General features: G+C 40.8%; 2 protein-coding genes across 2 annotated transcripts in view; both read left to right on the forward strand.

Annotated features, from left to right (window-relative positions):
- Nucleotides 1-8,548, forward strand: part of alpi.1 (alkaline phosphatase, intestinal, tandem duplicate 1) — a 39,120-nt gene extending 30,572 nt beyond the window's left edge. Inside the window, exons 8-12 of the mRNA XM_030049633.1 lie at nucleotides 305-380; nucleotides 2,897-3,031; nucleotides 4,941-5,132; nucleotides 7,389-7,505; nucleotides 8,277-8,548. Of these exons, the coding sequence (XP_029905493.1) occupies nucleotides 305-380; nucleotides 2,897-3,031; nucleotides 4,941-5,132; nucleotides 7,389-7,505; nucleotides 8,277-8,548 (792 nt within the window). The remainder of the gene's footprint in view (nucleotides 1-304; nucleotides 381-2,896; nucleotides 3,032-4,940; nucleotides 5,133-7,388; nucleotides 7,506-8,276) is intronic.
- A 5,942-nt stretch (nucleotides 8,549-14,490) lies between these two features.
- On the forward strand, nucleotides 14,491-26,347 carry alpi.2 (alkaline phosphatase, intestinal, tandem duplicate 2). The gene is made up of 11 exons (XM_030049634.1): nucleotides 14,491-14,566; nucleotides 15,800-15,916; nucleotides 17,978-18,093; nucleotides 18,931-19,105; nucleotides 19,957-20,129; nucleotides 20,663-20,788; nucleotides 23,319-23,388; nucleotides 23,587-23,725; nucleotides 24,004-24,194; nucleotides 24,328-24,444; nucleotides 26,067-26,347. The coding sequence occupies exons 1-11, from the start codon at nucleotides 14,491-14,493 to the stop codon at nucleotides 26,345-26,347; spliced, it is 1,581 nt and encodes a 526-aa protein (XP_029905494.1).
- The last annotated feature ends 42 nt before the right edge of the window (nucleotides 26,348-26,389 follow it).

Genomic DNA, 26,389 nt, shown 5'->3' on the forward strand with positions numbered 1-26,389 from the left:
CACAGTAAACAAATAGACGTGTTAAAAAAAAGACAATAAATCAGCTTGCATTAAAGCAAAGCAAACAAAATGTGTAGTTGATTTATAGTAAGACTGTAGGAGTCTCTGTAACCATGGATGACAGAAATCATTTTTGTATTCAGAAATGTCACAAACAGTTGGAGAAAATCAAAGCAAGCCACTGATTTTGGCATCACGGTTGAATTTGCAAATTACAGCTGTGGCTTGGATTTTTAAATGACGCCCAAATGACTCCAGATATTTTAAGTCATCACAGATGTATGTGTCCTCATTTGTGTTTCAGGACAAGCGGTCCCGCTACGTCTGGCACAGGAGGCAGTTTGACGAGATCAGTGTGAAAACTACCGATCGACTCATGGGTTGGTATTTCAAAGCCATAGATCGAGCAGAAAGACAAACAAGCATCAGTCACCAACATCTGCACGCATAGCAGAGAGAAAGTAGGGCAGGTACGCAGGCAGGAGGAGGCCACGTCACACAGTAGACAATACACAATAGACAGACAGCATTTGTTTCTCAAAGGCTGTCAAATATAATGTTCTTGCTGTCTGAGCTTTTCTACCACAAACATTTCTTTGCAGCCAATAATGCCTCATGGGAACTATTATTAACTTGGTTGAAACGGGTCTACGACCAGTCAGACTGCTTGCCTGAAGTTAAAGGAACAGTGTGTAAGATTTAGCGCTGACGTTGCAGATTGCAACCAAGTGAACACCCCGCTTCGCTCCCCCTTCCTTTCCGACCGAGGAGGAGCAGCTACGGAGGCCTTCGCGTGCCATACAAGTGCCATCACGTCATCTGCGGGGATCGGGCTTTCCTCTACAAACATATCAAAATAAATCAAGTATAGCACTGCTGGCAGATCAACTAAAAACATGATATTGTGCGGAGCCCCCCGGTGTCTGCGGGAAAGAAGGCCCACGCGTAAATCTGTGCCCTGGGTTTGGAACTCTGCGCCTACCGCCTGATTACCAATTCGTGCCCGAGTAGTTTGAGCCCATGGACTGCAAACCCGATGGCACACCCGATGCGTGGGCATGGATTTGTAACGCCAGGACAAACTTTTACACGTCTTCTCGACTAATCCCCGGGGGCAGGGGCAGGGGGCTTCATAAACATGTTTCAACAGTGACAACATGGTAACTTGGGCTACTTGTGCTGGTAACTAACGTTATCCCCGTGGCCAGGTTCAAGCTAAAGCAAGCATACACCACGTAACGTAGCAGTTACACAGAGAGTCTACATTACCTGTGAAGCAGAAAGCAGGCGACTTCGGCGTCACTGTTGAAATGTCTGTCCCTCATTAGTGATTTCCACCTGGGAAAGGCCACGCCGATGTTTACTCGTGTTTTCTGTCTTCGTCTGTCTCGAAGTCGTTTGGCTTCTTCGCGTTTTCGCTTCTTTGAAGGGGAAGGTTCGCCCTTCCTCGCTCTTCCTTGTGCTGAATAATACGTGTGATCCTCCATTTATCAAAGTTCTCACACTCAACTCTCAAAACACTCTCTTGCAGTCCTCGAAAGACGAAATGGCAAGCCTGCATGCGGCACACAATATATACCCGGCTTCGTTAGCCGACTTCCGATCTACCTGTGCATTTGCACAAACGCGAAAGGCGCTCTCCAGAGGTCCTGTCTGGTTTGTCCGTTGTGGGCTACTGTAGAAACATGGCAGCACAACATGGTGGCCCTAGCGGAAGTGGACCCGCTCCCTATGTAGATATAAATGGCTTATTCTAAGCGAAAGGAAATGCACAGATTCTGATTTCCACATAATTGTACACTAATAAAATATATATATATGAATACTATGTTCCATTTCTACCCAAATATCACTGTAAATTCTACACATTGTTCCTTTAAGCATTGTACATGCAAGAACAAAACATGCCATACTGATGAGAGGGGGTTTTGGTATAGTTAGTGTGATTATTGCTGTTAAACATATTTCAGCATGTTATACGTGCTGAAATATGAAATTTCACATTTCACATGAAATAGCAGGTAAACACAGTTGTTACTAATGATATTAAAAAAGGTTCTATTCCACTTAGCAGAGTCTTTCCAGTGAGCCAACATGAACGACAGCAGGACCCTGGCTCTGTTAGACCTGAATGGAATGGAACATTATTAAGTATCATTAGCAACACCTGTGTTTACCCTGCTATTTCATGTCATGGCTGCTGGGGAAAGGGTCCATAGTCCTAAAGAATGCAACTCAGCACAATCACAATACAGTGACTTTTTTTCTTTCATTTATGATCAGCATTTATGATCTTGAAAGGTCATCAAACTATCTAACTAACATAGCAAGCTAGTATGGCTAGTTAGCAGTGTATGCAAACTAAATGTAAATTTTAGTTAAGATAACAAACTACTCCAGATAATTCAAAACATTTCTTTTTTTCATTTCATAACAAGACTGCTAGCAGTCATATCCCAGGGGTTTTCAAACTTCTTTATATTCCGGAACCCCATGTTGGCTCAAGTTAAGCTCCGGACCCCCACTTGAACTGCTGTGTCTAACCACAGCAGCGAAACTAAACTATTCCTCATTTTGCTAAGAACCCCTTGGAAGGAGGACCCCTGGAGGTCCCCAGACCCCACTTTGAAAACCACTGGAATATCCTCTTGCCCCTTGCCTTTGTCGCTGTTCTTCAATCTATCATAATCTTAGCCATAAAATTGTGGTCTGGCCATTCATGTTTAACTCAAGTTTAACGAATAACTCATCAACACTTGTGAAACATTTTGTGGAACAAAAAGAAACAACATTTCTCAACTGATCATGTGTTAATTGTCATCAACAGTTTTGCCACATTCTTAACTGTGCTTTACTTCAAAATCTCTCTTTCCTTCTCTTCCTCTTGTGGTTACAGGCCTGTTTGAGCCAAAGGACATGAGGTTTGAGGTTTTTCGGAACAGCACACGCGATCCCTCCATCGTGGAGATGACAGAAAAGGCCATCCAGATTCTCAGCAAGAACCCCAAAGGATACTTCCTGTTTGTGGAAGATGAGTACCCCCATCATGACTGTGAAGTTGCCACTTACAGTAGGCTATGTCCGCTTAGTCCACACCCCACAAGTAACTTATTTAATAAAATATGTACCTGTTTAGAGACTCATGAGACAAAAACTGTATGCATGTAGGCTTCTGCCCTTTAGAGCTGTCGCTGTTGGGTTTACTCTGTGCATGCATGCAAAGCACTAAAGAGTTTTCTTCCCCCACAGCTTTTTCTTCTGCACCCCAAGGAGCACCGACACTAAAATCTGTGAGATTTTTGTATTTCACACTGTTCTGTTTTGGGTAGGCTTCCACCATTTAGGGCTGTCACTATTGGGATAAAGAGGAAACAAGTATAGCCATCAGCCATCGGTCAAAAAACAGTCCAACATAAAACAACAGTACAGAGCAGCACAACACTGGAACAATGGCAACTATTCACAGGAGCTGTACACCACTACCAAAGTAATGGAAGGGCCATTCCTCTCAAAAAGCACCCAAGACCAAATGGGTCACTGAGGGTTGACGGAAGATGACAAACCCCTGGTGCTTGCCATATAATGATGGACACATTATTGAGGACACCAGCCTAGGAAGAAGTAACGCCTGTGAGGCAGGCAGGGCCCTGACTGCACAGCACAGCAGCATCTTCAGGAGAGAAGTGGATGGAAGCAGGACAGCCAAATAGCTCTAAACTAATTGCAGGATCATCCAAGATGACATGCTCAGTGCAGAGGAAGAAAAAAAGGGAACAGAATTATGTTTGTATGCCAAATGTATGTACAAGGTGTGGTCTTCAGCGCTGTGTATGTGTAAACATAACAGCAGAAAATAGCAGCAGGACGGAAGCATCACAAAATAGAATAAACGTTATGCCACTGCTGTATTCCAGACCAGGCCGTGCAGCATGGAAAAAAAAAAAAAAAACACTGTGCCAGAACTTAATAAACTGAGACTACGCAATAGGCTACTGTCATTGTTTTACGTGCTGCACAGCCTGTATGCATGCAGTTGTTGCCGCCGGGCCGTGAACAAATAATCTGAGGCAAGGCGGTCCATGGTGTAGGAAATGTTGGGGACAGCTGACTTAGGGCGTGTTCACACCGGACACGATGAACACGATTTAATCGCGCGTAACGCCCGAAACGTGTCGCGTGACCATGGAATCATTTATTTCCTCAATCGCGTCTATCATGCAATGGACGCGTTGATGCGAACCCACCCTCCTCTCTCCCTCCTTCCTCTCCCTGATGTAGGTCTCCCACAGACTTTTCCATCTGTAGTGACACACATCCACTGACAAGACGCACACACGTAGCGAGACAGATATGCCGGGTTAACGTTACCACTAGCGTGGTTAAAAGTAAATTACATCCAATAGCTTCATTAGCAACGGACACATATTCGCAAAATTTACCTGGTAGTCCGACCTCCTCCGCGACTTTTGCCCACGCCTGCTCCTTCTCGCACACGACAGCCCGGCAGCCGGCACACGGCAGCCTGGCAGCCTGGTAGCCCGGTAGCCCGGTAGCCCGCACGCGGCAACATTAATATTGTCCTCCATTTTTCGATTTCCTTTGGCAGTTCTTGACATAGGTGACGTAGGGAGAATATCAACACTGATTGGCTATCGCGTCAAAGCATCACGCGATATCGCGTCAAAAGTTGAAATTTTTCAACTTGTGCGATGAAACGTCCAACCCCGCCAAACCCGCCGCCCGGCCCGAAATCGTTCGTCTTTGCATTGACTTTTAATGTAAACTTGACGCGCAAATTTGCGTTATCGCGTCCAGTGTGAACACGCCTTTAGAGCACCAGACAGCAGAACTGTCACCTCATCTAATCAGGACATGATTCTACTGGAAGTGTCCAGTGGTTTGAACCTTATTTAATTTACTGTCCCATTGTCTTTCATTACGAGGGAGAATTGACCACGGCCACCACGATGGCATCGCCAAGCTGGCGCTGACAGAAGCAGTGATGTTTGACCGGGCTGTTCAGCGCGCCTCGCAGCTAACCAGAGAGTCCGATACACTCACTGTGGTCACCGCCGACCACTCCCACGTCTTCACCTTCGGTGGGAATACACCCCGAGGGAACCCCATCTTTGGTATGGTCCCAGACAGCAGAAAATGTGAATATACACCAGACTCAGAATCACTGTCCCAGCTCTAATCAAAGCTCAGAATTCACTATAAATACAAAGAACTTTAACAAAAGTTCAGGAGTAAAACGTTTTTATTCATTTATTTATTTCTTTATTTTACATAAAAATATCATAACAGGTTTGTGTCATTTTCATTGTGTGTATATATTAACTTTTAACTATATTAACTTTTTTGTTGTTGTTTTTTGCCAATTTTTCAGTAATGTTTTAGTAATTTCCTGTCATTTTTGGGGGGTCACTTTCTGGAATTTTTGTTTATGTATTTATTCTTTTTAATAGAGTTCTTGCCAGTTTTCATTTGATTTCTTGCTAATTTACTCATCACCTTTTTCCTTTTTGTGTGTTTTTGACAGAAATCAGATGAGTTTGCTCAGAATCCTTTTGTTTAAACACTAAACACAGAAGCATTTTTGGTGGAATAAAGTACGCGGGACATGCCTCCTGTCTAGATGTGTCTGCCCACCCTTGGTGTAGACACATCTATAGCTTATTAACATATATTGTGGAGTATATTGTGGAGCTCATTGTGCACAGACAGCTGCACCATGACACGCACAACTCAAGAGAGGCTTGCGGGTGATGGTAGCCATATTTGCAGTCCTCAGCTCTTTGGCAACAGTCATTAAAAACAGCTGATTGCCTCTGAATGTTCTGCTTGGCTGCCTTAACACACCTGAACAGATTTGGTCATTTCTGTTTTATTTTTGATAGGGAATTAATTTCACCACTATTACAATTGATTCCTTTTGGCTTTAGATAAATGTCAGCTTGCTGTCTAAGATAGTCTGGTTACTGTCCTGTTAACAGCTCTGATTTGCACACTAGCACAAGTTTCATTATTGGATAGCAGCCCCGTGTTAACAGCAGTTGATTTATTCAGATAGGAAGGTTAGATGGCAGTTAACTGGGAGTGGAAGCTAGTTCTCAAGACCAGGCGGTTTACTGTTACAGTAAGTTACACATGGAAACTTCTTTCCTTTGTCAGCCTGCGCACTTTTACTAACATTTCCTTACTTAATTGGCTTACACCCACACCACAAAAGCAGTTTTCTGGTATGTTTGTTTTCCTAGCGTCATTGTTATATATTTAGCCCTCATTAGCGCTCAGCCAATTCTCCACTGGACCTCCATGGTAGCGCTAGACGTGGCTGCTAAATCTACATCACAGCCTTGGGATGACACATTGTTCATCTTACTCTACGAATATATGTTCAGCATCCAGTCTCTATGAATCCCTTACAATAGCGACATGAATATATTGCCATAGAAACTGGTCTCGTTCAGTATATCAAATATGTAGCAGTCCTCCAAACTCAAACCCCCCCTCTGTCCAAAAAGAGAGAAAAAAAATCGGAGCAAATGCGAAGAGACAACTGAGGTTTGAACTAAATGTCAACAAAGGGAAATAACAGGATATGGAAGTCTTCTTTCAGCCTTTACTTTACCTATAAAGACCATTGATGGGGTGAACAAATAAAATTACAGTACAGTTAAAGACATCTACGATCAATTAAAAGTATACGTGAAGGCCTTTGAACTGTGGCGGCAGAAAGTCTGTTTAAGGTCTTTTGCAGATTGTTCCAGGTCTAAGGTGCACTGTATTCCTAATTCAGCTCTGACTAATAGAATGTGGAATAGCAACCTGTTCTATGAGTACCAAAATTATGTGGATTCTCAGTTAAAGGGATGGAATATAGGGTGGAAGCATCTTCATTAAAGTTTTGTAAACGAAAAAGCAATGCTGGTCCCACCTCACGGCCAAAGACTGGTTCTGCAGAGATCACTAGTAATAAACTTTAGGGCTGAGTGGTAGACAGCATCCAATGATTTTGGTGCAGAGGTGGCAGCCTTTCCATATGCCCATAACCCAAAACAGATAAAAGTATTCAATTCAACAATTCTTTTTTTTTCTATGGTGAATGGAGAAGCAATCAATACTGTAGGAAAAGCCAAGTATTGCCTGCAATTTAGCAATCAGCATGTTAACGTGATGTTTTAATTTAAGATGACTGTCTAGCCAGATACTAATATACTTGTGCTGATGCACTTTCTCTATGCAAATGCCATTTGCAGAATGAATGAGGGGGGCACAGTGACGCTTATTTTCCTATGATTCATAAAGCTATCTAGTCTTTTTTGTCATGATGCAAATTTATGGGCCACTTGTTATTCACCTTCAACACCATTTTTGTCCTTCAGGTTTGGCCCCTAAGAAAGCCGATGATAAAATGCCTTTCACCAGCATCCTGTATGCCAACGGTCCCGGTTATGTCCACATAAATGGAACCAGAGGGAACATCACAATGGTGGATTACTGTAAGCAGAAACTAATGTCTTTCAGCTGTGGCACTAGTGTGTGTACAGTTGCTGATGTGTATATAGACAGCGTTAACTGATGTGGTTTATGGATGACTCATGCCTGTGTTTTTCTGTGGAAAGCATGGATGAAATATAATGATTGTGGCGCTGAATGTACTGAGTTGGGTTCCGTTCTGTGCATAGGCCTCAGTGTGTGACTTGACTTTGGTAGGACATTTGTGTCTCTCTACGGAAGATCAAACACTGATGATCCACTTCCACCTACTTCTGTTCTGCACCACTGCCTTCTTTCATGGCAACGTGGAACTACCTCTATCCTGGGATGAATTACCTTCTTAAAATCAGCATTTTTGCCCGTTTGAGACATTCTGACCTCAACTTATGCAATGGAACCAAAAGTTTTGTCTCAGAAGCCCAAACTCCACCTCACTGGCATGCCAGGGAAAACCAAAGCAAAACAGTCAATTACAACTGAAGAATTCACTTCCAAAACATGAGACATCTATCTGGAAAAAGCAGAGATCCAAGGCGCTCCAGAAGTTAGCCTCAAATATTGTCTGGATTCAAGTTTTGTACTTTCTACAAGAGCCAGAATAGTGGGTTATGTATTAGAATGCAGGTTATGTATTAGAATGCAGGGCTACAAAGCTTAAAAAAAAAAAAAAAAAAATTCTGGGGGAGAACTGGACCCCCCTTTTACATAGTTCCACTCACTTTTAACATGCTTCCTGCACACTGGCTAAACTCCTTGCACTCTGCTCTCTCCAGATGATGAGGAGTACATGCAGCAGGCAGCCGTACCCCTGGATGCTGAAACCCATGGTGGAGAGGATGTTGCTATCTACGCCAAAGGCCCCATGGCTCACCTCTTCCACGGGGTCAAAGAGCAGAACTACGTGGCCCACGTCATGGCCTACGCCGCCTGCCTGCAGCCTTACACGGACTGCCCCCCCCACCCCTACACGTCAGACGGGTGTGTGAACACTCTCTCTGGCCTGCTGTTCAGCTTGGCCGGGCTACTCTGGCTGCTCCTCAGATGACCACGCACACATGAGAACACACCTAAACACACGTACAGTTTACACCAATGCAGGCAGGCTAGTATGCATGCAACAAACAAACAAACAAACAAAAAAAATGCAGGCATGAACAAGCACTCACACAAACATGCATGCATACACAGGCTAGTGAGAATTCAGGTACAATTGCAAATGCCATTTCAAAAACACACATATGCAAACACACAAGCTTGAAATGCACAGTGCACATTCACACAAGCTGGTAGCATAGCATGAATGCAAAGTGCAGCCTTGAACATGCATGTGCTATCTATTTCACACATGGCCTACACACACACACACACACACACACACACACACACTGTACACACCCAGGCTGGCCGGCTCATAAATATAGGTTACAAAACTGCCGACATGAACATACGCTTACACCCACAAACACATGTTTTATAAAGACTCCATGCTGCTATCAACAACATGGAGCCATCCACACTTATGGAGCTTTCCCTTGACTGTCGGCTCTTCTGGTTGTTGGACCAATAGCATGACACCCATCATATACTGAATTTGGCAAACAGCACAATTTGGACTGGACTTCCAACTTAACTGGCATTCCTTTGTACTCTATCTATGCAGGAAGTTGCATTTATCCCAGTTCCGAGATCAATGGAAAGCTCCATTATATTCTAAGGGCTACTTACAACCTATGTATGACGTTTGTCCTCAAGGGCATTCAGTGATTCAGTGATTATCAGTACATATAATGAGATACTGATAGTGGCTCAACAGACTTCAAAAGTGCAAGTCATGGTGCAGCTTGCTTGATGAAGCAGTCATTCCCAGGTACATGAAAACAAAATCACTGACTATGTTTACATGCACACCATATTCCGGTTCGGCTCAATATTCCGGCTAAGGTAACTGCGCCGCGGCAACTGGAATATTCCGTTTACATGTTACTTGGCATGCCCCCGTGTTTCGGCGTATTCCACTCTCTGACGTAATGCGACACTCAGCCGCGGGGGGCAGCAGCACGCGTATAGGTGTCTGGTCTGCCGGAAAAACAGACGAAGAAGTCTTCTTCCTCGTCTTCTTCTACTTTTTCTTCTTCTTCTGTCGCTATTTCTATGTTTTCTCCCATCGATATCCTCCATGATATTTAAATCTTTCATTAGCTGAAGGCGGACTGCAGTCTCCTGGCTCTTGCTGCTGTTCGCCCTGCCATTTTCCCCGCTTGCCATAGGTAACCATAGCAACAAAGAAGCCACAGAATTCCTTGTGAGTCGAGCATGCGCAGTTGTGACTGAATATTCCGGTTCAGAGAGTTTTCCGACTAAGGTGTTTACATGCCCCAATATTCCGGTTGGAACAGGAATATTCCAGTGGGCTTATTCGGAATTCTCTCCAACCGGAATATGACCTTAATCGGGTTCGGTGCTTGTTTACATGACATGTGCGCAACCGGAATATTGTGAATATTCCAGTTAATACAGGAATAAGGTGTGCATGTAAACGTGCTCACTGATACTACAGACTCAGTGAAGTGCTGTTGTGTTGCTCATGCTTCAGAGGAGGTCTGAGCAGTAGGAAAACAGAGTAATGCAAGCAGAGACTTGAATTTTGAATTTTGTAAATTTGAATTTGTCATGCTCATATTGAACCATTGCATTCAATGCATGATTTTTGTGAATAAAGTCATTCATATATTGAATTAAGGCACAATTTGAAATTGAACACAGTGGCTTGAAAATGATCATGATAACTATTGACTGATTAACTGATTTCAGACAGTTTTTGTCCTGTTCTTGTTTGTGCAGTTCAAATGCAGTCTCAGCTGAGAGTAAGAGGCATTTCAAACACCTTAAAACACTCACACTGAGGTACAGTTTACAGGCATTTCTAACTCAGAGTGACTTGCAACTAGTGAGCAAGTTGAGGCTGCAGCTTTAGGACACTTCGACAGGGAAAACAGCTGCTGATGTGCACATTGGTTATAGAGCTCAGGAGTTCTGTCATGTTTTGTTAGCATTTTCAACACTTCAACAGTTTATCTGTGGGGGAAATGAATGGGGGTTTTGGTATAATTCCTTAAAACAACAACAACAACAACAAACGGATGACATTTGGGTCCTTTTTTGTATGTTAAAAAATGTCGAACATTTTTGACGATAGTGTGTAATTTTCAAAAACAAATTGCTAAGGGCTATAAGTGGTTAGCCATCTATGGTGACCCAGTGTACACGACCAGGGTTGTAGGGATCCTAATCCTCTTAAAGCAAAACTGAACTTTGGTGGAGTATTGGGTAACGTGTGATTTTCTTCTTCTTTTCATGTAAGAACAATTATCTGTCAAAGTACTATCAGGTCATTTCTTCCTGGTGCACGACTACTGTATGAAAGTTCCCTGTAGTCCTACCGGACTGCTTTCCAATTTAAAAAGAAAAATAACAACAAAAGAGTAATTTCAGGTATTAGTTGTTTTCCATTTTTGCATAATCCATAGGTTTTGGCTTATGCAGTAAAAGTGCTATTTTAAGAGCTGCTTTGCTCCTGTGGAAGTGAATGGCGTGATAGAAACACAGTATTGTGGAGTAGCAGTCCAAGGGAGCACAGAGCAGCTAATGAGGAGGGAACTAGACAACCCAACACTCCACTAAAGTGCAATTTTGTTTTAATGCTTTTGTTGTCATCCTTTAACATCCTTGATAGATAACAGATCAGTCAAAGAAATGGACATGATAGCTAGCTAACCAGGTATTTTTTTTTTTGTCTGTCTCTAGTTTTACACTTAATCAGACAGTGGTCACAGAGCAGCCAGCTGTAACATATTCAATGTGTGTCGTAGTGTTAGCTTTTTGTTAGCAAAATAATTATTTGGGTCAGAAAGCAGCCGCAAAATTCAGTGGATCCAGTCCCATTTAAGAGGGAAAGATGCAGATACAAACGTCCAAGGTTTAAACTCCATCTTAAATCACAGACTGTGACAGGGTGATTATGCGAAAAACCCATGGATTTTCCCCCACAGAGAAAATGCATTTCATCTGGAATTTCATATCTGGGCAAAGCTTCGTGTTCAACACTACATCAGCCGTCTGAGGCCTATTGTACATACTGCATGTGGAAGTTTGTGGTCACAAGACCCTAAAGTATGAGCCAACCTGCCAAGCTGTGCCACAAGCAGAGCTTACAAGAACTGATGATGCTGATGCTGTGCTTGTTACTTGGTCTTTCAGGAGAGCAAACTATATCTTTTTATTTAGGTCTTTATGAGTTTGTATTTTGACCTCCTTGGTTCCAAATGCTAAAGCTGTTTTCCCCAAAGTGTTTTATTACTTGGCATGTAATCTATCTGATTTGTCCTACATGAATGTATTTCATATGGAGATATTGTCAATGTATTTTTATATTGTTTTTACAAATGTTAGCTATGTACAAGATTAAAAAAAAAAACCTTTTTCTTGGTTATGTCCCTGAGTCATTTATATTTTAGACATTTAGCTGCCAGTGTTAGCCAGAGCAAGGGAGATCTGCAGGAACTTACACAAGGACACCTCAAAAGGTCACATGGCTGATGTAGGAATCAAACTTGTGACTTTTCCTGTACAGTGCGATCGTTCTATCTAGACAAAAGCAGTCATTCAAACTCACGTCTCATCAGTAACAACAATGACCTTTTGGTCAAAGTCAAGGTCAAGATTTGTATCCTAGTAAAAGAAACTGGTTGCATGCAACATGCAAAATAATGTAAAACAGCTGACAATTGGCTTGTTATAGATAGATAGATTTACTTTATTGATCCCAAACTGAGGAAATTCTTATCTATTAACAGCTTCATCTCACTCACAGACTGCATGATTATGAAATCCTGTTTTTTTATGACCACTATGACCACCCCCAACCTCCAGCTCCCAAACCCTCAACCCAAATTCTCAGAAAACTGCCAGATATATATTTTTTAAAATGACAAGGAAATTATATTTATAATGATTAAAATTACACATTTAAAAGATGAGTGATGCTGTATCAGATTTATTGCTTTTAAATACTTGGGAAAGGTGTCTGAATGCAGCTTGAGGCTATGTTTAGACACCTCTCACAAACTTTTTAGCTATTCTTCATTTTGCTGAGGACCCTCTGGAGGACCCTCAAGGACCCCTGGGGGTCCACAGACCCCACTTTGAAAGTCACATTTTAGTGCTTCAAGTGTTGCTCTCTGCACATCCAGTGGCCAGAACCCTTTGATTTTCATCCATTAGCATTTAGTAGTATTACTGAAGTCAGTACAAAGGAGGACAACTGCTGATCCAGTGTGTACAGGGGGATTCTGCACTGCAGGCCAGTTGGTTCATTAAAAGATAATGAAAGTGACTGAGAGAAGATGTGAGAGGGGTCCAAAGCAATTCTCTGAGACAGGCAACAGCTTGTTAAACCTGCTTTCATGTTACATTTTTTAGGCTTTTATCTGACGCTCTTAAGCTGCTCTCATTAAAGTAGATGAGCAGGTAGGAGTTCAATGTCTTGCTCAAGGACAATGTGCTGCTGACAAGTCAGTCTGAGTTACTGAAATTTTGTGAAATGAGCACAGCTTCCTAAAGTGCAGATAATGTGCTCTTTGCATGTAAAATGAGAGACATAATGTGTGTTGTCCTGTCTTCACCACGAAGCATTAGTGTTGAAGGTTTAACAAAAGCAGGCTTTAAAAGGATAATTTACCCATTTTGAAAAATGTGATGTAATTTCACTTCCCCTATATCAGTTATGTAGGACTGTAGTGTTGTTATCTTTCCCCCATCATTACTGAGCAGCCCAGTATCGAGGCTAAGCATGTAACGTCACGGTTTGCATAGCCCACATGTGAGAAATGCTAACGTTTGAGCATGCACAAATGTTACTCTTAACCTGATAAGTGCCAGTTAGGCTCCTGCGAGGAGTCGGGAGGCCTAGGCCACTGACACAATTTCCACTGATGGACTGGCAGGTCTTTTACATACTTTGGCATGATATCAGGGTGCCATATACTCACTGGATGTAATGCTGTAGCTAATTATTCACTTTGGTAACATTCAGGCACCTGCCCACCAGCTGAGGACCAGCACAGAGTGCGTAGACTGCACAAGAAAATAGTTCTACCATGGGAAATTGTTGTTTTGGGGATGCCCCGATGGCTCACCATGTACAGCATGTATTACCATGTAATACTAAGGCTTAGCCCCAGTGGCCTGGGTTTAAATCCCACCCAGACTCTTAGATGCATGCCATGTTTTTACCACCAATTAGCATTTGGACTGGGTGAGTAAACTTTAACTGAGGAGCAAGCAACAGAAGGCCGCTTTGCTATGAGAAGCTGTCAGTGAACTAAATCCTTTGAATGTTGAATTACTTACATACTACTCAGGTTTGAAGGTAAGCTGCAATATATTTTGATGTTACCATAAAACATTATTATCACTGTCATTATGTGATGATTACAGTGGCTGCTAAACAATTATTAACAGTGTTACTGGTGAACAACCAGATAAGGCTTCTTATCACTTAAGTTTGATTTCAGCGAAGCGGGTACTACCACAAAAAAAAAGGAAAAAAAAAAAAAAAGGTTTTCAATAAGTCATTTCTATTTTTTCTTTTTGCATAGTGAGCAGAGGAAGAAATTTGCCAAATATCATACACCAGGCCTGAAGTTTTTCTCTGTGATGAGTGCATGATAAAAAGATACAATAAATGTAATCGAAAGATGTGTTCTCTTGTGTTCTCTCAGATGCCAACATGGCATTTACTGTGCTCCTGTGTTTTGTATGTTTGTGTGTATGTGTGTGTGCATATGTGTGTACGTACATGTGCGCATGTGTTCCCTGTTGGTCATTGGCCAGCCCCATATGCCCTTTGCTCCATGGCCTCAGCTATAAAGACACCACAGCTAGCAGCTATAGTGTCTTTTAATGTCACTCACACACACAGCCCGTACCATGGCTGTCAAACATAAACTCATTTTTACTGGATTACTGTTTTTCCTGTATGTGGAGAGGGCTGTCTCGATCAATGGTAAGAATCTGTCAAATATTGCTGTTGTTAAACTGAAAAAAAAAAAACCAAACAAACTCATGTAACATAATTACCATCGACATAATGTTTATTATTGTGCACTGCTCATAGCAGCACCTTAATCAAAAAATATTAAATATTAAAGGTGCAGAGGACAGTTCCTGTGGCGTTAAGAGACACAAGTCACATTAAATTGCATAAGAGAAAATAATGCACAAGTATAAGCATATAATTTAACAATATACTGACTCATAGATGTTTGTCTTCTTTTGAGTCTTAGCACAGTCATTCATTTGTATAAAATGATAGACAATTTACTCATATCATTTAGACCATTAACATTAGCAACATATTTGGAAAGATGGGAAAAAAAGCTAAGAGCATATATCATTATGAAGATAATGCCGTGTCAAGTTCCATTGGGGAAAAAAAGGTCACTGTGGCCCTAACCTCTCCTTATCATATGTTGCTTGTGATGTTAGTTATGTGAGAATCAAAGTCTATTCTGGAGTGACAGTCATTATAAGTCAGTTAGATCAGGGGTTCCCATACTTTGTGATCCAAGGACCCACATGGTAGAAGTATTGTTTTTCCCAAGACCCACCAAATATTTTTGCTAAGTGAAACAAACCTATTGAAAAGTACTTAATGTTTTCAGTACAATTACGTTCATTATGAGTGAATCAATAAAAGGTGTTACTCTCGTTTGAGCATTACATGTGATTTAAGTTTCTTCAGTGTTACCACATGCCAACTTTTACAGGTAAAAAAACATTTGTTGGATCTTCCTCACCATCTGATCCCATGTGGTACAAAATCATAAAGATGTTTTCTATGTGATGCCTCTTCAGTTTTTGGAGTATGATTCTTGTTATTTTTAGGCAGGAACTTGGCTACCCTTGCTTATAAAAATGTGTCCCAGAGCTCATCACTAACACAGGGCATCATGATCACTGGTTGTATAGGGGACCTAGAAACGGTAAATACACTGTATGATTCAATTTTTTTGTCCTGTTAATGCAAAAAGAACTGACTGATGCAGCCACCTGTCTCCACGGTGGGACCCACAGTTTGAAAATGACTTTGCAACATGGCTAAAATGTGAATGTAAAATGTAAGAGTAAGGAAACACTCCAAGGAAGAAGTCTTTTTTAGATGGCTAGATACTGTTCATCTCCCACTGAACCATCTATCCACTGATCCATCCCAAGCCTCTCTCTTGTTTCTCTTCAGAGGAGGAGCTCCATGCCAGATACTGGAACAACAAGGGGAAGCAGGCCCTGCATGATGCCTTAAGTATGAAGCCTAATCTCCACCGAGCCAAGAACCTCATCCTCTTCCTTGGAGACGGTGAGTCTGAGGAAAGGACTTTCACACCAACTTCAGAGGAGTTTATTCAAACCCCAGATTTTTCAGTGCTTGAGTTCAGTTTGTTGGACCAAGAGACAGCAATGTCATTCCACCAAACAACCTCAGTGGGTGGATTATGGATTTATGGTTGATGTTTATAAGAGCAAACAATGGTTGACCCAAATGTCCACACATCCCTTATTCTATCACATCAATAGTGGCAGATGTAAGATTTCGTCAGTGGGTTGGATTGGTCTGTAAAATTTGATTACCTCATAACTGACATTCCTAAAAACTCACAGCGAAGTCCTAGGTGTGGGTCACCTAGAGGCAATGCTAGGCCATATGTATGAGGGATGATCTCCTTCAGCGCTAGGGATCCAGATAAACAATACTACCATCCATACAATTGTGTGCAACTTCAAACATTTGTAATCGAGAGTCTACTGATGCCATGGTACACAGGTGTAGACTGAAATTAAAGTGTCTGCGTCCAGGAACTGCAAGGCCTATTAAATCTGAGTTTATATGATTTTGTTGATTACTGAAAAACGCAGCCAATCTAAATGTAGTCATCTAATTTGAGTTCATGATGGAAAGATGGGCAGAGAAGCGCTGACGAAGAACATAGGAGCTGGCATGTAGGGTTCCGAGTTGACAGTAAAATAACTGCTCAAGGTACACTTACCATCAGCTACCAAACTGTTACATGTTAATATACTGTATGTTCCTAGAAGCCATTATGTACTGTGATTTCAACCTTGTTTTTAAGAGATTGGCCTTATTCCCGATGCAAATGAAGAGCTACTACATTACCCACGATTCTTCAAGTTCTACCAAACAGAGAGCTGCTGCCATGTTGATAGGAATGGCGGTGAATCTGTCTGACAGTCTACATTGAGAAGTTTTTCATTTCATTTCATTTTCATTCAGTATTTGCAGGAGTGAAGTTTACAGATGAGTTTTGTCTCTTTTAAAATACGATATGTATACAGTCTTGCACGCTTTCCTTTTTTGACATTCATCAAGTCATAACATTCTTGAAATACTGATTTTTTTCGAAAAGTCTATGGGAGAATAAATAGGAAATGTACTTGTGCAATTTGTCAGCCAAAATCAACATCTCCAACCTTGTGGGTTTATGAAACCTTTTCAGAACAGATATGGACATGCAAAGTTTTCAGCAGGGAAACATTAATTTAAAGTCATCATTCAACATCTCTAAAATGGGTCAAATTAAATTTAATTACAGATCCTTTGACTGTTTAGTGTTTGAGTTGTTGCCAGGAGTAAAAGAGTTGTAATTTTGTCAGCAAATAACTAAAGGTGCCCACTATCCTTGAAAAAATACTTCACTCTTACAAAGTGATTGGTTGCACAGAATTCAAGACATAGTCACTGTTTTTCAAGTCGTCTCAGCACAAATCAGTTTTGGGAACAACACTTTGCAATTCATGATTCAACCCATACTGTCTTCATCTTTTGCAGTATGTCTTCAGCGCTTTTATTTATCCCTTTGAAACCTGAGCAAATTCACTTGATTACTTTCAAAAACAATATGTATTTCGAATGATTACAAGAAAATGATCTCAAATTCACCATAAAAATGGCAAAAATGAGAAGAAAATGGCCATAAATTGTAAAAAAAAAAAAAAAAAAAAAAAAAAAGGTTACAAGAAACCTATATTTATAATGATGTATGTAATATTAAATTAATTGATTAATCAATATTAAATGGCCACAAAGTTACCAAAAATGGTAAAATAAATTAAAAACAACAACAACAAAACCATTCCCCAAAAAGGTATGGATAATCTCTTTATTTTGTGTGTTCTAAGCTATTTTCCCCACTGTGGCCAATTTCACATGGCCATCCATGTGAAATTCAGCATTGTAAATACCTCACATGGATGTCAACACCTGTCTTTTACTCCCCTTTTAACTCTCCTATCAGCTCAGGCTTACAGGCACTGAGTAACAGGGCACAATGGCAACCTTATGCCTCATTCCCTCATCAGCTGATGTCATCTAAACGTCAGGTGTGTTTCCACCTGTCTGTAGGTATGGGTGTAACCACGGTGACTGCGGCCCGCATCCTCAAAGGCCAGTTGGCGGGACATTCTGGAGAGGAGGGCAGTCTGGTCATGGATACCTTCCCTTACCTGGCCTTATCTAAGGTCTGCCTGCATTTAATACCCTTCAACAAAACACATGCAAATAACATCACTAATATATAATACATTATAAGAAGAAGAAGAAGAAGAATGTCAAATATGTACTAAATCCGATCCCATAGTAGACATTAATCATTTGTTATTAAATACTGACTTCAAATGACACCAAAACACATAAATAAATAAATAATAATAGTAATAATAAATAAATAAATAAACGCAGAGAATAAACCAAACTTCTCATATCAACCTATGACTTTGAAATTGTTCAGGAAATCACTTGTAAACATTTAGTCCCTAACCTTATTTCCTTGAGAATTTTATTCCTTTGAGAGAGGGAGAGAGAGAGAGAGAGAGAGAGAGAGAGAGAGAGAATACATAATTTGTGCCATACTATTGCTATCAAAGTCATTGAATTTCAGTGTCAGTAAGTTAATAAACAGTGGATTGGGTCGTTCATGATAATTAGCTTTGATTCATATAGGTTTTCAATGTATTTCCCCATATTGCAACACAGTAAGGTAGAACTGAAAATGACATGACTTTTAAACCTATTCTCAAAGGACTGACAATATGGAGGCTCTCGTGTATTTTGAGGCTATAGAAAGGTTATTTTCTTTTTGTGTTTTGAGTTTTGATTGGCTTTCTTATAGTATCATTAAGTGCACCCTCAAAGCTGGCTTTGAGGGTGCTAGTGCCCTATACGCCTGCTTGTGATATTGCTGAATAGGAGTATACACTTATTCTAATGCTGCACTCAGGGAAAAGCTAACTGCCAACAATACTAAATCATTTGGTAATGAACTGTAAGGCTTTATAAGGTTGTGACTGTCCCTGCAGACATACAACGTGGACCAGCAGATGCCAGACAGTGCTGGTACAGCCACAGCTTACCACTGTGGTGTAAAGGCCAACTATGGCACTTTGGGTGTCACTGCTGCCACCACCAGGTACAACTGTAGTACTGTCTTCGGTAATGAAGTCACATCGAATCTGCACCGTGCCAAGATAGCAGGTGAGCCCAGGTCCACAAAGCTTGATCACACTGCACTTCACAGAATTTCACTGCATTTCTGCTGGTAAGGTTTGAATTTCACAGTGCAGTGTTGTTGTGTAATTACAACAGGTTTATACACAGATTAAAGGGATTTTGAATGTTTAGTGTGATTTCTACAAAATGTGTGTACGCTAAATTTCTGCTAATGTTTTCCCACAGCAAACAGTTGTATTTTACAACTCTGATCTTCTATCCAGCCATTGATTTCTATGCATTCCATAACGATATGAGAATGAACCCCAAACTTTCTTCACACCAGTATTCCATCATTGTGATAAAGTCCCCTGAGTGAAACAGTCTCTCCGCCAGAAAAAAACATGATTAGCTCCATAGTTTATCAGAGGCAATGATCATGTTAGCCACAGAGGCAGAACATTATAAAGGTGCTGTTTATGCTTATATACTTAAAAATCAAGGGATCTTTATCATATGTTGTGAAATCTTTAGGACCCCTGTATGACTTGCAGAATGGTTTGTTGCCATATAAAATGTGGGTAAATTGTAGTAAATGGGCCAAAAATTCAAAACCACCGGTTCCTTTAAGCTACTGCTGTGTGTCCCCAAGCTCAGTGTTTATCATTGGTAGATCACTTGTGGGGATGTCTTTTACCTGTTAAATTTCCCCAAATTCTTACACTGTAATACCCACCCACCCACTGTAATTACAACCGTGTTGTAAAATCTGCTTAACTTTTCTGTGGACCAATGGAAGGTCCACAGAAATCCTATCCTGGAGGCTGATAAAGAATAAAGAATAAAACACATCCACTTTATGTGATCAGCACTGCTGTTCTTCTTCTGTGTTTCAGGGAAATCAGTGGGGATTGTCACCACAACCCGAGTCCAGCATGCTTCTCCTGGTGCCACCTACGCTCACACCGCCAACCGTGGGTGGTACTCTGACTCTGACCTCAGTACTGACGCCGTGAAAGATGGCTGCCGCGATGTTGCCTACCAGCTGGTTCACAACACAGAGATAGATGTAAGATTAAGAAGGTCCTCAACCTGGACGGATTGTTAACATTGATATAAGGACAGGGGATAAAAAGGGGGTGTGGGCTGAAGGATAGATGTGGACCATGGCATCAGGGTATCCTGAGCATTACATCACATTTGGCAAATGTATAATTACAAACAAAGAATTAAGAAATAGCATGATAAGGCTAATGCAAAGCTAGTTAAGACAGTGCAACAATTTTGAGACAGCAAGCTGTGTGAGGAAAGCAAAAGAAAAATCTAAGCCGGTCTTGTGGGCATCCATTTTTGCCACAGCCTAACATCTGCTTTTTACTCAACTAGTACAATACACAGAGAACTTAATTATATGTTTGCCAAAGTATTTAACAAAGTATGTAAATTTATAATATGATATGATATGATAAGATGTGGCTTCTCTACAACACTGTCTTGGACCACTGTTCATGCATTTTAAGCTGGTGGGAACACAACTGTCAGCTAAATGCTTAAAAAGTATAAAATGAAAGTCAACTGTTTATCATTATGTTTCCCTGTCAGGTCATTCTTGGTGGAGGTCGTCAGTACATGTTTCCCAAAACTGCAGTAGACCCAGAGTATTCAAGCTCTAAAGGAACGCGTAGTGATGGACTGGATCTCACTGCTGAGTGGCTCAAAAACAAAAAGGTGAACATTGTAATTCTCATGTTAAAGGACTACACTGATTTGTTCTTTATCATATATGTGACCCTGTTATGACATAAGAGGATTAGCAGAAAAAAACAAAAACAAAGAAACAGTCCAGTAAAAGGTCCCTCAGTATGTTAGACAATGCTCTTTGCTTACTGGCACTAAGCAGAGGGCATGCCAATGCATTAGCATTTACACAGAAATAATCTAGCAGAGACAGAGGAGATGATTTGGATAGTGCTCCTATCATATCATGTAAAAAGTATGTCCCCCGCAAAAAATCCAGCCTCTTTAAATTTAGGATGTTTTTGCTTGCAACTCCAGTAGTTGAAAGTGTAATGCCTGGCTCAAGGGCACCTGTTGGTGATGGACACATTTTCCCAGTTGTTCCCAGCATTTTAGCTGGTCTTCTTCCAGTCACAAGCCTGCCTATTTAACTTCTATGTCACACCTCTGGGAGAATCTTAGTTGGGGGCAAGAGATAAATGTTCACTCCATCCTCAACAGTTACTGGCAAAGAGCCATTGAACCACACATTTATGCCCCCACACGGGGAATTTCCCTGTGACCAATGCAATTAGCTTCCTGGTATATGGTACAGGTCTGCTCTCAGGCTTCATAAACAAGATGACTTAGAACATGCTCTTATTTACAGCATTGCATTGTACATGTAATAAAATAAAGGGTAACACTTTCTATGAAGGTCTATTGTATAATGCATTATGAGCGCATTCATAAGGCATTATAATGCGTTTATAATGCGTTATACAACATGTTATAAATGTTCATAATCGTGTATGACAACTTATAACAAGGTTTATAAATGATTATAAGTGGTGGATATAATGTGTTATAAGCTCATCATTCATAATGTTTTATACCTTCATGGCAAAGTGACAACAGTGTTTTATGGAAGAATCTGTAGTCCTGGGTGGTATACCACTACCAGTTATAAAAATAAATTAATTAATTGTATTATAGTATTATAGTATCATGTAATTGCTAATAACCTTACACAATGCTGTCACTTTACTTAGAGCTCACAAAGTCATCCTCTAACACATTATTGATGTTTATAAGGTATTATTCCATTTCAGAATTTAAGCATTTATTATTTCTTATGATGTGTTACAGCAGTTCATATTATTTTTAGAACTGGTAGTTATAACATGGTATACCACCCAGGACTTCAGATTCTTCCATAAAACACTGTTGTCACTTTGCCATGAAGGTATAAAACATTATGAATGATGAGCTTATAGCACATTATATCCACCACTTATAATCATTTATAAACCTTGTTATAAGTTGTCATACACGATTATGAACATTTATAACATGTTGTATAACGCATTATAAATGCATTATAATGCCTTATGAATGCGCTCATAATGCATTATACAATAGACCTTCATAGAAAGTGTTACCAAATAAAGTTTGCATGAGGTAAAGTTTATTAAGTGAGAGGAAAATTTGTAATGTTAAAAAAGCAGATTCTTAGACAGCTGTGGCAGCACACCGTGGCACCCACTTTGGGAACCACTGGTCTAGACAGGCTCCATTCATTTGGCAGCTTGTTTTTGATTGGTTCTCTTGTTTGAATTTGCACCATCTCTCTTCTTCCCATCAAATCAAAGTGCCAAGACACACCAAACCAACAATAAAGAACTGGCAGGAAGGAACAAAGGCTAACTGTTGCATTGCCTCATATTGCCTGTGTTTTTTGTTTTTTTTTCTTTCTTTTCCATTTTTAACCATTGCTATAAATCGAATCCCCCTTGAGGGACAATAAAGGTCTGAGCTGAACTGCACTGAAAGATGCACTTGAACACACCCCAAAGACTAAGGCCATTGGGCCAACTAGCACATATGTTCTGTGGCTGTGGAACTCTGTATTTGCAATTCAGAAAGGGAAAGAGGCAGAGATGAAAAATAATTATGTTTCTCTTCCCGTGTACTGATTTAATAAGCTGAACAGCCAATCAGAAGTGATCTCTCTCACTAACCAGCTCCACCAGTGACTCAACATGTTCAATCGGCCAAAAAGCCACCAACAGGGGTCTGACTAGTGCCAACAGTGCAGTGTGTCACAGCCTTTAAGCAGCCAGTCTGCCATGCCTGGCTGTGGTCAGCCAGCTACATCGAGGCAGTTTGTTGTTTCTGATCTACATTCTTGTGATTTGTTTAGGTGGTTGTGCTTAAAAATTTTGATCTTAATTCAAATTCTATTGAGGAATTTAGTAAAAGTTTGACAGTCAGTGTTGAGGTGAGGTTTACACAGCCTAATTCAAACTTATGTTTTTAGGACTTTTCAGCTTTTCTGTCCAGTTTAAAACATGTTAGAAAAGTAATGAAAAGTAATCAAAGTCGAAGTAATTAAAATAGTTAGATTACTTATTACATTTTCAACAGGGTAACTAGTAATCTGTAACCTATTACATTTCAAAAGTAACCTTGCCGACACTGTTTATCTGTTTATAGAGCTACATCCCCAACAGTGTTATTAATTTGTATCTTTGGCCTGCAGAATGCTAAGTATGTGTGGAACAAGGCTCAGTTTGACGCTGTTGACCCTGACAAGACAGACTTCCTGATGGGTAAGAGCTTTAATGCAACTCAGATTTCATCTGAATCAGTTTTTTCACCAATTACAATCAGTTACACCGGTGACATTAATGGAGAAACATTGACAACTTCCCAGAGTCTCACAGTGCTTGATATGCAAGTCAAAAGGGGCCGTACATATAGTGCAAAATCACACTCAGTACAGAATTAACTATGCATTTCTCATTTAGGTCTCTTTGAGCCCAAAGACTGTCGCTATGAGCTGGAACGCGATGCGTCCATGGACCCCTCCCTCACTGAGATGATGGAGAAGGCCATCAAGATTCTCAGCAAGAATCCCAAGGGATTCTACCTCTTTGTGGAAGATATGTTTTTCTTTCTTTAGGTCTTTTGGTGATCATCACATCAGGATAGTAGACAGTAATTGCTTTTCAGAAAAGAATTCAAGCATTGCAGTCCATAATATGGACGTATGTCCACTTTGTAAAACAACAACAAAATCAAACAAACAAAAAAGCTCAGTTGTGATTCAGCAGTGATTCATTTAGATCAGGGTATCAGTGAACCAAATAATTTATGTGCAAACAATGGAACAGAACTGAGGGTTAGAGGGATGGCTTTTTATTTGTTTATTTTTGGTTTCCAAGGGGGAGAATTGACCACGGTCACCATGGAGGCAGGGCCAAAAGGGCCCTGTACGAGGCTGTAGAGCTTGACCGGGCAATTGGACGGGCAGCTGAACTCACCAGTGAGCTTGACACCCTGTCCGTTGTCACTGCTGACCACTCCCACGTCTTTGCATTTGGAGGACACTCTGCCAGAGGAAACTCAGTCTTTGGTAAAATACACAGCTTATTTGTGTTAGAGTGTGATTACGACTCACTGAAGATACGGTTACATCAAATCACAGATTCAGAACATCATCTGATTTTGCAAGTTAAAATGACACCAGTTTGTCCTGTGATTCAAAGGAGTGTCTCGTGGGCTGGCTGACGACAACAAGCACTTTACGACTGCTGTCTATGGAAATGGACCAGGATACCAGATTGTCAATGGATCTCGTCCAGATATGAATGAGTCAATTTCATGTAAGTATTCCGCCCGTCCTTGCTTGTCACTCTAGAGAGGAAAATGTAATACAGTAGTGCCATCTTGTGGTGTAATAAGTCACCTACAGTGGAGATGCATTGAAAACGTTGACTTGGGAGTTTTCCTCCGGGAAGTCATTCTGATTCTGACTCTGATTCTGATTAGAGGAAACTTCAAACTGTTTTACAATGGACATACCAGGCACAAGAAAGAGGAGTGTGAAATAAGTTTGAAGTAAAAGTTCTTGAGTAGAGATGGACGTATGAATCCCTCTAATGGGATGGGATAGACTGGCCCATATTGTTCCATCGCCACAAGGTCACAAGTTTGATCTCCACAACAGCCATGTGTCCTTGAGCAAGACACTGAATTTGGTTGACAAACAGATAAGAGTTTATGCTCTGTAAAACTGAGAGATTTCAGTGATTTCTTTTCTTTTCTTTTCTTTTTTTTTTTTTGATAACAAATGAAATGTAAATAGCATTTTGGACAACAGGTCCTCAAAAATTATTTCCAGATGTTATTTGACCTAAATCTGAGGAAGGTCTATTAATTCACACATGATGATGAAAAGATAATTTATTGCAATCTTGTGGTATGCTAGTAAGTTGGTTGAAGCTGATGGCTGTGAGGGTATGAGGAATGGAACTTCCACACTGAGCTCAGGGGCAGGCGGTCCATTGTGGAGAGGCAGACTTGCTGGAGTGGCAGGGGTTTGAAAGGGAGACACGAGGGCACAAGGAAGATCTTGCACACAGGGAAAACACAAGGCAAGAGGATTTTCTATTGAGCAGCACAGGACATTTTGGGGAAGTCACCAACCAATATGACCAAAAACTACCACAAGTTCAAGTGTCAGGGCTAGGCACCGACAAGTTGACCGACAGACAAACAAAGAAAAACTTTGTGTTTTGTTTTAACTCATTGTAATTAAACTTTTACTTATACAATGAATGAACAATCCAAGTATCTCCGCATGTGCACACCTTTGAGAGGTTTTCAAACTTTTTCAGGTCCTGGACCCCCTTTTTGAAAAGATTTTGCCCTTGGAAACGGAAAGATAAATTTGTCTGTGTCAAGTATTAAATTGTTCAGATGTTGAACATAGACAAATGGTGACATGTTAAAATAATCACGTCTACATTGTTTTGTAACTGAACAATTTCTAGTAACAATTTATATTGAAATGGAGTCTTTGAAGCCAGTGATGTGTCCAGACAGTTTTGGGGTAGACCAACTTAAGACTTAAGATTTTTTTGTGTACATAACTTATATACGTAACTTTTATTTCTTGTTACATTCATCTCGTTTTATTTCTTCTTTGTTTCTAGACACAACTCTACAGTTTACAGCTGAAAAAAAAATGTGATTTAAAAAATGTTTTTGAAAAGAAGTAAAAGGAAGGCTTTATGCAGAAGGTTAATAAAAATGGATCAAACTAAAAGGCTGCTCATTGGCTCCAGTATTTCAAAGGGTTACACTATGCCTCATTTTGGTGAGGACTCTTGAAAGCCCTTCATGGGCCTCTGGGGGTCTCCGGACCCCATTTTGAAAAACAATTTACTAAATCCCCCTTTGGGTCAGAGGTACTCATATTCTCATCTCTCCCCTTCTTCCTCAGCGGGCAATGATTATCGCCAACAAGCTCCTGTTCCTATTGATTCTGAGACCCATGGCATAGAGGATGTGGCCATCTTTGCCAAAGGTCCCATGGCACACCTCTTCCATGGGGTCCAGGAGCAGAGCTACATTGCCCATGCAATGGCTTATGCTGCCTGCCTGGAGCCCTACGCAGACTGCACTGTGGAACCCCCAGCGCCTGCCCATGCTGGATCCATCCACCCCAGCCTGCTGCTCCTCCTGATGGGATTGCTTCTTGCCCTCCACCATGTCTCTGTCTGAGACCCGGCACACAACTAGGACTTTAATTTGTCCTGACCATGG

The sequence above is a fragment of the Myripristis murdjan genome, chromosome 4 (assembly GCF_902150065.1).
Source record: "Myripristis murdjan chromosome 4, fMyrMur1.1, whole genome shotgun sequence".
NCBI lineage: Eukaryota > Metazoa > Chordata > Actinopteri > Holocentriformes > Holocentridae > Myripristis > Myripristis murdjan.

Excerpts from the sequence above, each read along its gene's own strand:
- alpi.2 (XM_030049634.1), top strand. The coding sequence starts at position 14,491 with ATGGCTGTCAAACATAAACTCATTTTTACTGGATTACTGTTTTTCCTG. Across the intron at positions 19,106-19,956 it reads GCACCGTGCCAAGATAGCAG|GGAAATCAGTGGGGATTGTC; the intron begins GTGAGCCCAGGT and ends TCTGTGTTTCAG. Across the intron at positions 24,195-24,327 it reads CAGAGGAAACTCAGTCTTTG|GAGTGTCTCGTGGGCTGGCT; the intron begins GTAAAATACACA and ends TGTGATTCAAAG.